Source organism: Cyprinodon variegatus, unplaced genomic scaffold (assembly GCF_000732505.1).
Source record: "Cyprinodon variegatus isolate N-32 unplaced genomic scaffold, C_variegatus-1.0 Scaffold223, whole genome shotgun sequence".
NCBI lineage: Eukaryota > Metazoa > Chordata > Actinopteri > Cyprinodontiformes > Cyprinodontidae > Cyprinodon > Cyprinodon variegatus.
The window spans coordinates 261,954-273,556 of record NW_015150676.1 but is presented as its reverse complement, the minus strand read 5'-3'; the positions used below and the strand labels follow the sequence as shown (position 1 = coordinate 273,556).

At 41.0% G+C, this 11,603-nt stretch overlaps 1 protein-coding gene across 10 annotated transcripts in view; it reads left to right on the top strand.

Annotated features, from left to right (window-relative positions):
* Nucleotides 1-11,603, top strand: part of LOC107088586 (teneurin-3) — a 471,923-nt gene that overhangs the window by 433,583 nt on the left and 26,737 nt on the right. For all 10 annotated transcript variants that reach the window (XM_015380867.1, XM_015380866.1, XM_015380861.1 and 7 more), the window contains 6 exons: nucleotides 160-298; nucleotides 388-493; nucleotides 579-721; nucleotides 3,607-3,785; nucleotides 9,700-9,804; nucleotides 9,881-10,011. In XM_015380867.1, coding sequence (XP_015236353.1) covers nucleotides 160-298; nucleotides 388-493; nucleotides 579-721; nucleotides 3,607-3,785; nucleotides 9,700-9,804; nucleotides 9,881-10,011 — 803 coding nt within the window. The remainder of the gene's footprint in view (nucleotides 1-159; nucleotides 299-387; nucleotides 494-578; nucleotides 722-3,606; nucleotides 3,786-9,699; nucleotides 9,805-9,880; nucleotides 10,012-11,603) is intronic.

Below are 11,603 nucleotides of genomic sequence, written 5' to 3'. Positions count from 1 at the left end.
GTCAGTTATATTCCTCCACAATGTCTGGACAGGAGGGCAATCTTCTTATTTTAAGTCTAAATTGCCTTGTTAGCAAAATGTCTCTTTTATCTCCTCAATTCCAGAACAAATGCACTTATTTTAGAAATGAGAGTCTCCTCCTCTCTTCTTCATCTGCAGGTTCTCTGGCTTCAGGACCCAGCTCCTATGAAGTGGCGTCTCCAGCCTCTCAGGAACTTTACGTGTTCGATTCAAACGGGACTCACCAGTTCACCATGTCTCTGATCACAGGAGACTTTAAATATAACTTCAGCTACAGGTTGCTTTTCATCACTCTCAGCTGCTACTTTATGCCGTACCTTTTAAAGATGGAGTTTGTTTTCATTTTCTGCTGTCCTGTTATCTCAGCAATGAGGAGGATGTTACCGCGGTGACGGACAGCAGCGGGAACACGCTCCGTATCCGTAGAGACACCAACAGGATGCCGGTCCGTGTGGTTGCTCCTGACAATCAGGTAAGATTTCACATTTCTCCATCCGTGCATTATGAGGACGCAGCTATCTGACTATCAGCTGATGGTTGTTTTTTTTTACGTACAGGTCATCTGGCTGACGATTGGGACCAATGGAGGACTAAAGTCTCTCACAGCTCAGGGTCAGGAGCTGGTTTTATTTACTTACCATGGAAACAGCGGCTTGCTGGCCACCAAGAGCATCCAGATTGGCTGGACAACTTTCTATGAGTACGAAAATCTCTTTTCTGATCTTTGCATCTTATCAATCATCTTATCAATCACCCTTCAGGAGGACTGACCAATAATGACTGATGTCTGAGTCACTGGGCAGGAAAACATAGAGAGGTTACATTTCCTGACTCTTTCAGTTCTAAACAACAGCTTCTATTGGGTAAAATCCTTCCAGCAGCGAGCATTCAGTCATTGACTTTTAGAAGTTTGCATCAAGTCATTTTTCCTGCAGCAGATTTCATAGAGTTGTTGACTCTTAGTAGATTATATCGACCTGTGGGCTTGCAACCGTTTGCATTGAGTCATTGTTGTGCAGCAGTTCGTATCGAGTCAGTAACTTGTTTCAAGTCATTGACTCTTAAGCCGGGCATACACTCTGCGATTTCTTCAATTGTTGCACGCAGCTACAACTCACACTGTACGACCAAACCATGCGGTTTGGTCGTACAGTGTGAGTTCACAGATCACGATGCATGTGCAGCATGATGCCCTGATGCGATCTACTTGCTCACACTGTACGTCTAAAACCAGGTGGGACTCAGCTCTGCAGTGAGATGGAGCTACTCGGACTCGTCTATCCAGAAGCGAAATGACTAGAAGAGGATTATGAAGCTCACTAAAGTGAAACACGCTGCAATTTGTGCGATTTTGTGCTTAAAGCCCTAAAAGAAAAGGCAACGACGTATTTAGACAAAGACATGGCTGATGAAACGTGGCTACTACGGTCTGTCAATTTTACAAAAATATGTAAATACTTCTCTGTCTGTCTGAGAGGAAGATAAAGAAGAAGAATCCTTGTTTGCACACGATTTGCCCACGACCACCTTACGACGGCCGACTTCCCTGCAACTCCCAGCAGAATCCCCTCCAACATCCAGCCACTGAAGTGACCCCCTCATGCATATTTTTTTACTCTGACTCCACCCTTTCACTGAATTACAGGGTCTGACCAGGAGATGTCACTTGTCTTTTGATCTTAATGTCCACAAATCATGAAAAGAATATTTTAGATGTTTAAAAAGGAATTGTAGGGGGCCAGCCAAGGGCCCATTAAGGAAAGTGGGGAAATTTTGAATGGCTCCTACTGTAGGTTCTCTGAGCTTCTAGAAGTTTTTGTGACATGGAAGGCTGGCCTTATTAGCGTTTGTGGTCTCATTCACTGCAAAAACGATCTAGAAATAAGTAAAAATGTCTTAAATTTAGTGTATTTACCCTTAATTTCAGTAGGTAAATGAGATAGTTTGTCAATGGAATGGGTATTTTTACTCTTAAAATAAGATAATTAGATAGAATACACTTGAAATAAGACAATGCTATTGTGTTTTCTTATTTTAAATGTAAATTGTCTTGTTCTTTAGGCAAAATGTCTCTTTTACCTCCTCAATTCAAAAACAAATGCTCTTATTTTATCTACACTGCAAAAACTATCTAGAAATAAGTAAAGATTTCTTAAACTAAGTGTATTCACCCTTAATTTGAGTAGGTACATGAGATAATTTGCCAATGGAATGAGTAATTTTACTCTTAAAATCAGATAATTAGATAATATGCACTTGAAATAAGACAATGCAATTGTGTTTTCTTATTTTAAGTGTAAATTTTCTTGTTCCATTGGCAAAATGTCTCTTTTACCTCCTCAATTCAAGAACAAATGCACTTATTTTAAGAAAAAATGACTTATCTAGATTCTGATTTTTTGCAGTGTAGATTTAGGTTTTTTTCCAGTGTAGAGCTCCTTTACGGTTCTGTGGACTCTTAACCACTGCAGGTCTCCCATTACACTTCATATTGTTTCTAAGATCCTTTTCCACCCATTTATTCTTTGTTTCAGAGGGATTGTTTGTGGCTAAATCTAATCCCAGCAGGCTGTAACAAACGCTACGCCGTTATGTTTTTGATGGAGGGTTGCTATGGTGACCCCAAGCTGCAGTTCTTTAATGACGAGCTTTGGAGATTTTTCCTGTCTTTATCAGGGGATGGGGTGGAAAGTCCACGCCCAGCCTCATTCCTCACTGATGTTTGAGATTTTACAAAATAGTATATCATGGTTTTTCAATAAACATCTTCCTCAGTGGGATGGTGAAGGGGCCTCTGTGCCATGGCATATTTATTTAATCAGGGTTTCCTAATTAAAGGTTCAAAGACAGACAGACTGAGAAAGGAAAGGTGAGGTGTCGGTTTAAAGATGATTCTTTAAAGATGGGGCTGCCAAGATGATTTTGTTTCTTAATACATCATCCTCATATAAAAGAATAATCGTTTTTATGGTGTTTTTGGACATCCATGTGTTCTGGACTGCAAAAACAATCTAGAAATAGGTTTATTTAAGTGTATTTAACCTTCATTTGTGTAGATAAATACAATGATCCCAATAGAATTATTATTTTTACTCTTAAAATAAGACAATTAGATAATATGCACATGAAATAAGACAATCCAAATGTGTTTTCTTATTTTAAATGAAAATTACCCCTTCTTACTTACCTCCTCAATTCAAGACTATATGCACTAATTTCTTAAAAAAAAAAATAAATAAATACTTGTTTAGATTTTGCAGTGTGGTCATCTTCTGTCACTGGAAAAATGTCTTGATTAAGTGTCTTTATCATTAATTTGAGTAGGTAAATGAGATAGTTTGCAAATGGAATGAGTATTTTTACTCATAGAATAATATAATTAGATAATATGCACTGGAAAAAAAACAATGCAATTGTGTTTTCTTATTTTAAATGTAAATTGTGTTGTTCTAGTGGCAAGATGTCTCTTTTACCTCCTCAATCCAAGAACAAATGTAGTAATTTTAAGAAAAAAAATGGTTTGTGTTTCTGTTAAAGTCACAGCGACTGATGTCCCGTTTCTCCTGCCTCTTTTTGTCCTTGTAGCTACGACAGCGAGGGTCGCCTGACTAATGTGACCTTCCCCACGGGAGTGGTCACCAATCTCCACGGCGACATGTCTTCAGGAGCCGTGGCGGTGGACATAGAGACATCGGGGAGGGATGAGGATGTTTCCATAACAACCAACCTGTCATCCATAGACTCCTTTTACACATTGGTGCAGGGTAAGGTCCCGGCATGCGTTCAGCTTCCAACAACAAAGAAGAGTGTGACTCATTTCCAAAGATGTAGGAGTAAAGAAAGCTAAACGACCACAGTGGGAAATAGAGATTAGTCAACCCCAAAGAAATCCAGCTGTCTGTCTGAGCTGCTGGCAGGATGCCGCTCATCATCCTGGGTACGACTGTACATTTGCTGTTCCTCTCAGATTGGATCATTTTTCCCTGATGTCTTCATCGCAGCGTATGTTGTCACTCATCACTACAATTATTCACAATTACCATGTAGAAATGAGAAAGAAGCTAAATATGTTATGTTTGCAAACCCATCTGCTAGACTCAGCTTCTCCCGAGTTAAACAATAAACAGAAACACGACGGCCTGCTGATGTACTCACACTGTTTTCCTGATGGGAATGTGGCAGCCGTCACCAATGACAGGAAGGTTCAGTTTATTTGCAGCCTCTTCTTCTTCCAAGGTTTTAAGAGGTTTTAACCGACATGGATGCTTCCTGCTGCCCAGACATGTGGACGATCCACAAGCATTTAATGGAAACTTATTCTGTTACGCTCTGAGTAAGGACCCAGAATTCAGCCAGAACAAACAGGTGATGTTTAAAGACAGTTTATTAAGGGGTAAACTGCAGCAGGTTTGTTGTTAGCGTCTCTGGCAGGAACCTCTGCAAGCAGCCCGGGGTCTGGTGGGAACAGTGAGCGCTGGTTGAAAGGCACCCTAACGATCCCCACTCTCATCAGGACCCTGGTATGGGCTCTAGCTGGTACTCGGTGGTCAGGGGACAGACGGGGGATCAGAACGGTGAAGACGATGACTGGCAAGAGGTCCATGGGGAATTTCCAGATTCCATTGTCAGAGATGTCCAGGGTCAGAGCCGGGTGATCTGATGTCAAGAGAGAATCCAGAGGGAAACCCAAGCCAGAGTACGGGTATAGATCGGGGTCCAGTAACAGGCAGGCTTACAGATAACAACAGGGGTCAGACTGGCTCAGATAAAGGGGAGACAGAACAGGTCAGGCAAGCAGGCAGTCAGGAAGAAAGGAAGTCAGGAACAGAACGCTGGAATAAACCTCTCCAATGGCTGTAAATAATCTGGCACTGAAGGCTGGTTATATGGATATGTGCAGGTGGATCAGATGAGGGAACCCCAGTCGGCCTTGGCAGTTTTTCTTCTCCACTGTCGCTACAAGCATGCTTGGTGTGAGGGATTGCTTTAGAGTCAATGAGTCGATGCAATCAGCTGGTTTTTCCTTAGATATAAAACTTGACTAGAGAAATAAACTGAATAGGTTTTGAGTGTTAACGAGAACAGGGCGGAGCTGAGCAGGTGCGTTGTATGAAATCAGACCAGCATCATGACACCTGTAGGTTCTTTAGTGTTTAGACTGGACCCCCCATTAAAAGGCCCAGTCTCCTCCTCTCAGGGGTTTTGGAGAAAGCCACAGCAACTGATGGAAACCAGCTAAAGTGATGGAGCAGATCCTGGAGGAAAGCCTGGATATTAATGCCACACTTTTCACATCTTTTTCCTATGAAAGCTTTTAGCAAGTATTTCTTTTCTCTTGGTTTTCACACTCAGATGCTTTGTGTTTTGGTACAGCGTGTGTTTATCACCTGACAGAAGCAGGAAAGGCTGAGAGGGTTTGCTTCTGTTTCTTTTATTATTATTGTTTGATTTTCCCTTTTTATTCAGAGCTGCTGTAACCCAAATGAAAAAAAACTGAATGAAATCTGTTTTTCATAAATCTCTATCTGGGAGCAGCAAATGAAAAATGAACAGTGGTGTATTTCAGCAGTGTTTGTATCAAAGATTCCCTGTAAATGATGTTATAGCCGCTGATATCATTACAGCAGGGATGTTTCTGTAGAAACTGAACCATGTTTCCTTTATTCATCTCAGTAGAACAGAAGCCAGCTTTAGATACATCCCAGCAGCCTCAGCAAAGGTTTATGTTTTTTCTTCAATCTGTCTTTTTTCCATCGTTCTTGTGACTTTTAATCCTGGTTTAAAGATGAGCTTGAGTCCAGACACACGGCCAGCCTCAGAAAGCCGTTCCTCTGCTCGGCCGTTCAGAGTCGCAGCCAGCTGAAGCGTTGCTTTCATCCGTCCGCGTTCCTCCCATCATCTCATCTGCATGCGTAGGTAGGAGACACCCCATTAGGTGCAGGTGCAGGCCAGAGATGGTAAACAAGCTAATTTAGCCGCTGTACTTAGTCATATTAATGATGCTGTTAACTGCTTGAGGAAGCAGAATGTGTGGAAACGAGAGGTCAAAAGGTCATTGACAGACATTTACAGTACGCCGCTGTTTCCTCTGAATCACCATGTATGATAATGTGCTGGGAGGTTAATGAAAACATAACCCTCCCCCCAAACACCCACCGTAATGTTCTGTAAGATCTCTAACAGAAATGATCAATTTTAATCATCGCTCATAAAAAATATTTATTTAAATTTTTTTTTTTTTTTTGTTGGGGGGGGGTATACAGCATGAAGGTTCAGGAGGCTCCGCCTACATCAGGTTACTCAGCTGTTACAACAGGCATAAAACAGAGAAATATCAGAGCAGAAGTCATTTTGAATGCTACATTAATTAAATAATATGTTTTCCATAGAAAAACGACAAATAGCCTCGTTGATCTATTAGTCAGTTTTAGTTTAGAGCTAACCAACCTTCTGTTTATGTTGTTTGGAAATAAAGGAAAATATTAAAATATGGTAAGATTTTTTGTCTAAATAATGTTATCAGGTGTCAAAAGTATTCATGTTTTTTAATTAAGTAGAAATAGAAATCTTATAAAGAACAGTTTTATAGAAGTTAGAGGATCATCTTCAGCTTTTTGCTCCAGTAAAAATGTAAAAGTATCATTTTTAAAAATACTTAAAGAATAAAAGTAAAAGTAATGCACGAAAAAATGTGAAGGACAGAAGCTTTACTGCTCTACCTTATCAAAGGAACATTTTTCTACAATTCTGGATGATACATTTCTTAGATTTCATTTTCTTAGTTTTATAACTAATGGTAACAGTGTCACATTTAACTTTGCATCATTTTGAAAAACTATTTATTTTGGTTTGTGGTGAACAACAAGTTGGGGCAGCACCGAGTCCAACCACAAATAAATTACTTGTCTAGATGAAACTAATTATTTTGATGGATTTTATCTTCTTTTAAATGCAAACAGGCCATAATGTAAATAAGCTTAAATAGAACAAAACTAACGAGTTTATTTTTTAATGTAAGGAGTACAAAGTAGAGATAATCCCAAAAAACTGTAAGAAGTAGAAGTAAAAAGTTCTAAAGTCAAGAAAATAATTACTTCAGTAAAGTGTCTCCTTGAACCCCAGTGGGCCACAGCAGATGGCCGCTCACACGTTCTGCTGGAGGTTTCTTCCTGTTCAAAGGGAGTTTTTCCTCTCCACTGTCGCTACAAGCATGCTTAGTGTGAGGGATTGCTGAAGAGTCAATGAGTCGATGCAATCAACTGGTTTTCCTTAGATAAAAATCTTTGAATCAATCTGACTGGATGATCTGGTGAACTGGAAAGTGCCTTTAATGACGTGTGTTGTAAATTGGCGCTATAGAATTAAACTGAATAGAATTCAATTGAATACATAGCTGAAATGTCTACTTCAGTAAAGTAACAAAGTATTTGTACATCGTTTCTGACTCCTCTGAATGTAACCTAATAAACTGCTGCTAGAAAGAGAAGCCTATAGAAGCTGCTCTAACCTGGATGCATAAATCTGATGAAGCTGCCTTTGATCAGTTTCAGTTTTTGGTGGGAATCAGTCAGCATCTTGTCTTGGTAATATTCGCCCACTCAGCATATGTCCTGGCTTCTGTCTCAGTTATTTCATAACTTTCATTTTCTTCTCACATTTAATGCCATTGCCTCCATCTGGTTGCATAAACAAGCCCTCTGATTGGATCGTAGCGCCCGTTGGTTTTACACATTAGTAGTAATATATTTTATTTTTTGGTATTTACGAGGAAGTTGTGGAGTCAAGCATGTCAGGAGGTCTGGCTGTGGATAGATAGAGGAAATGTCCAAGATCAGGTGTGAAAGGCTCAACAATATCAGATACCAACATCCATGATGCAGGACAAACCTTGGAGTTCCCCTTTAATGTTGATAGATGTGTGAGTACCGCCATCTGCAGGACCCACCTGCTGGCTAATCCAGACCCAACCTGATTTAAAACATTAATAAATTGCCGCATGTTGTCCGACGACGGTGTCTAACTTTATTTGCGCCGCTTCTCCTGTTAATACAGTAAAGCCCTCTGGCACCAGGCTGCACGTGATGCGTATTAGCCAGTGAGCTGCTGTCAGTCTGGGTTGCTGCTGCTGGTAGCTGCACAGATGGGAAAGAAGGAGAAGATGATGAGAAAAATAGAGCAGAGAAAGTGTGGACTGCTGGAAGAACTGTGGTGTACTGGTGAAAGAAAAGTGAAATGGTGCTCAAAGATGAAACCTCACATTTAGAGGATGTTTGGCTCAATCTTTTCTTTATTCGGACCTCACTGATTTTTTTATCGGTGACCCCTGCTCTATAAGGACAAAGTAAACAGCAGCAGGGCAGATGTGTACTGGATAATGTTTACTCTAACATCAACATCTGGTTATGAATGTTTGTCTTATGGGTGGGGAACCATTTATCCCCTCAACCAAGAATCCCACATCATAATGCTACCAACATTGTGTTTGGTGTTTTTCCCTTGGATTCTCCTTCATCTGGGCTGCTCAGTGGTGCAGTGGGTAGTTCCATTCTTTCTGCATGGAGTTTGCATGTTCTCCCTGAGCATGTGTGGGTTCTCTCCGGGTACTCTGGCTTCCCGCAGTCCAAAAACCCGACTGTTAGGTTAATTGGCTTCTCTAAATTCTCTTTAGGTTTGAGTGGTTGTTTGTCTCTGTGTTGCCCTGGCGACCTGTCCAGGGTGTACCCTGCCTCTTACCTGTGACAGCTGGAGATAGGAACCAGCACCCCTCGTGACCCCACTTGGGATAAGCGTGATGGAAAATGGATGGTTGGATGTTCCTTCATCGTTCATCTTTTAATCCATTTTTCCTCCTGTAACTGTTAATAAGGTGCAATACGGAAGAAATAAAACCTTTAAGGCAATTACATGTTAAAAAAGGCAAACCAAGAGAATTTAAGGCAGCGTTTCCAGGTTATTCTCTGCTTCCAGTTCTGGAATGAAATCAGAAATAATCCAGTTGACGTTAATGGCTGTGAGCTGAGTTGATTTACGGGACAGAGATTATTAAACACGCTCTACACTGACTAATTTCATCCTTATATCAAAGTGTCTTATCTTCATCGTTGTGAAACCATAGATCAGATCCACTGTAGAGGATTTTCAGAAATTGCCTTAAAGCGACATGTTAACATTTATCGTTCAGCTTTTCCACTTTAGTTCAGTTATTATAAAGAGAAAACTAAGGAACAAAAACCTTCCATATTCATTGTGGGTGGAAGGAAGGAAGGAAGGAAGGAAGGAAGGAAGGAAGGAAGGAAGGAAGCCAACGTTTGCTTTCCTGCATTGTGGCGTGGATCCAGCAGAGAGTATATTCAGTGAAAGATGAAGCGTGCGCTCGGCCACCATGTTGCACAGGCAGCCATTAGTCCTGTGGGAGGCTGAGAGGAACGTAATTGAAAAAGACTGAAGGATGTTAAACCTGCTCTCTGCTCCATTAGCAGGTTCAAACACGGCGCTCAGAGATGAACGCTTTCTAACCTCACTTTGTCTCCCTGCTGTCTATTCTCCACTCTAACACGTCTTTTCCCCTCCTCTATCCTCATTTCTGCTCACAATCGATCATACGTTCCTCACTAAACACTCTGAATGCTGTAAAGCCATGAGGTAACCATAACGGCTCCTCTGCTCTGTTTCATGCAGACCAGCTTCGAAACAGCTACCAGGTGGGTAACGACCATTCCCTCAGGGTCATCTATGCCAATGGGATGGACACGCATTACCAGACAGAGCCACATATACTGGCAGGTATGCAGTGAGAACTTCATCCTCATAGCCATCCAATGTTTCTGTAAACCTCTGACTTCCTCTGTTATCCTTCTAGGAGCTGCCAATCCCACGATCGCCCGGCGTAACATGACGCTGCCAGGAGAGAATGGACAGAATCTGGTTGAATGGAGGTTCAGGAAGGAGCAGAACCGAGGGAAGGTCATCGTGTTCGGGAGGAAGCTGAGGGTGAGTGCTCTGCTCCTATAGGTGGGATCTTAGAGTAGATCTCATTGATGAGAGGTCTGGAAAATTAAAGAAACATATCTCTGCAAAAAATTAAACAAGTGTTTGTTTGTTTTTTAACATAATTTACATTTCAATTAAGAAAAAAAATCAACTATCTTATCTTATTTCCAGTGTATAATATCTTATTGTCTTATTTTAAGGGAAAAATTGTCTCTATAAGGGGAACCCCATGATGGCAGCTGACCTCAACAAAATGTATATATTAACGATATCTGGTCATTTTCTCTAACTAGTTTTGGAGAATTACATCATTTTCGCAAAAAAATTAAATCTCATAAAGTCAATTTTTCTTAAGATAAATACATTTTTTCTTAAATTAGGGAGGAAAGTGAGACACTTTGCTAATGGAACAAGACAGTTTACATTTATAATAAAAAAAACAATTATATTGTCTTATTTCAAGTGCATAATAGTAAAAATCCTCATTCCATTGGCAGGTCATATTATTTATATGCTCAAATTAACGATAAATACACTTAATTTAAGAGATTTTTACTCATTTTCAGATTGTTTTTGCAGTGTATGCTGCTGCCTCGTGCACAGAGATTGGAATTAAACTTGGTTTAATGGATGGTTGCTGTGTAAACTGGTCATGTAGATAAAGGAAGGAGATGAATGTTACTGTATGGTAAAATCTTTTCTTCTTCATTTTATTACAGATGTCTTGATTTATTCTCACACAGAGACATCATTAGCACATGCTTCTATAAATATGGGCAATAGATTAGACCATGCATCTATTATTTATCCTAAATACCTGCAGGCTCTACAAGGGGCTCCCAAGAGCTGCAGCCCACAGGATTGGAGGATGGGTTGACAGGGTCATTTCTATGCCCACAGGCAATTTACTGGTTCACACTTTCATGTTTTTACACTGTTGGAGGGAGAGAGAGCGTACCACGGCTCCGCTCACAGGAGGACCCCTGCTGTCTGTGAGGAGAAACATCTAGAGCCAGCTTAGCTCTCCTTCTCGTTTAGTCATCATCTGTGGGCAGAGGTCACCAATCTGAAGCATTCAGCATCCCCGGTAATGGGACACTCCCCCGCATCAGCTTAGCTCTGGGAGGTGTTGGGCTGCGTTTGGCCTCCATGGCTCCAACCCTCAGTTAAAGGAACAGGAAACTGATTGCAGGTCATTTGGATCCCCTGGTGGGTCTGTCTGGAAAAGAAACAGAAAGATGTCCTAATGTCAGCATTGACAAACTAGACGATCACTGGGAGAAAAATGATGGCCAGAGAGAAATAACGAGACAAGCAGAGAGAAATAACGAAAAGGCATCGAGGAGTAAAGGAAACCGTTGAGAGCTGCTGGTCGGCGGAGAAAACATGTCCACAGGTGTCTGTCGAAAATGAAATAATAAAATCAAAGGTTTCATGATAATAATAGAACTCTATTGATCTCACATTGGAGAAATTGACTCTCTGCATTTAACCCATCCCCTTGGGGAGCAGTGGGCTGCCATTGTGTGGCGCCCAGGGAGCAGTGTGGGGTTAAGGGTCTTTGCTCAGGAAACCAGAGTGCACACTGTGGG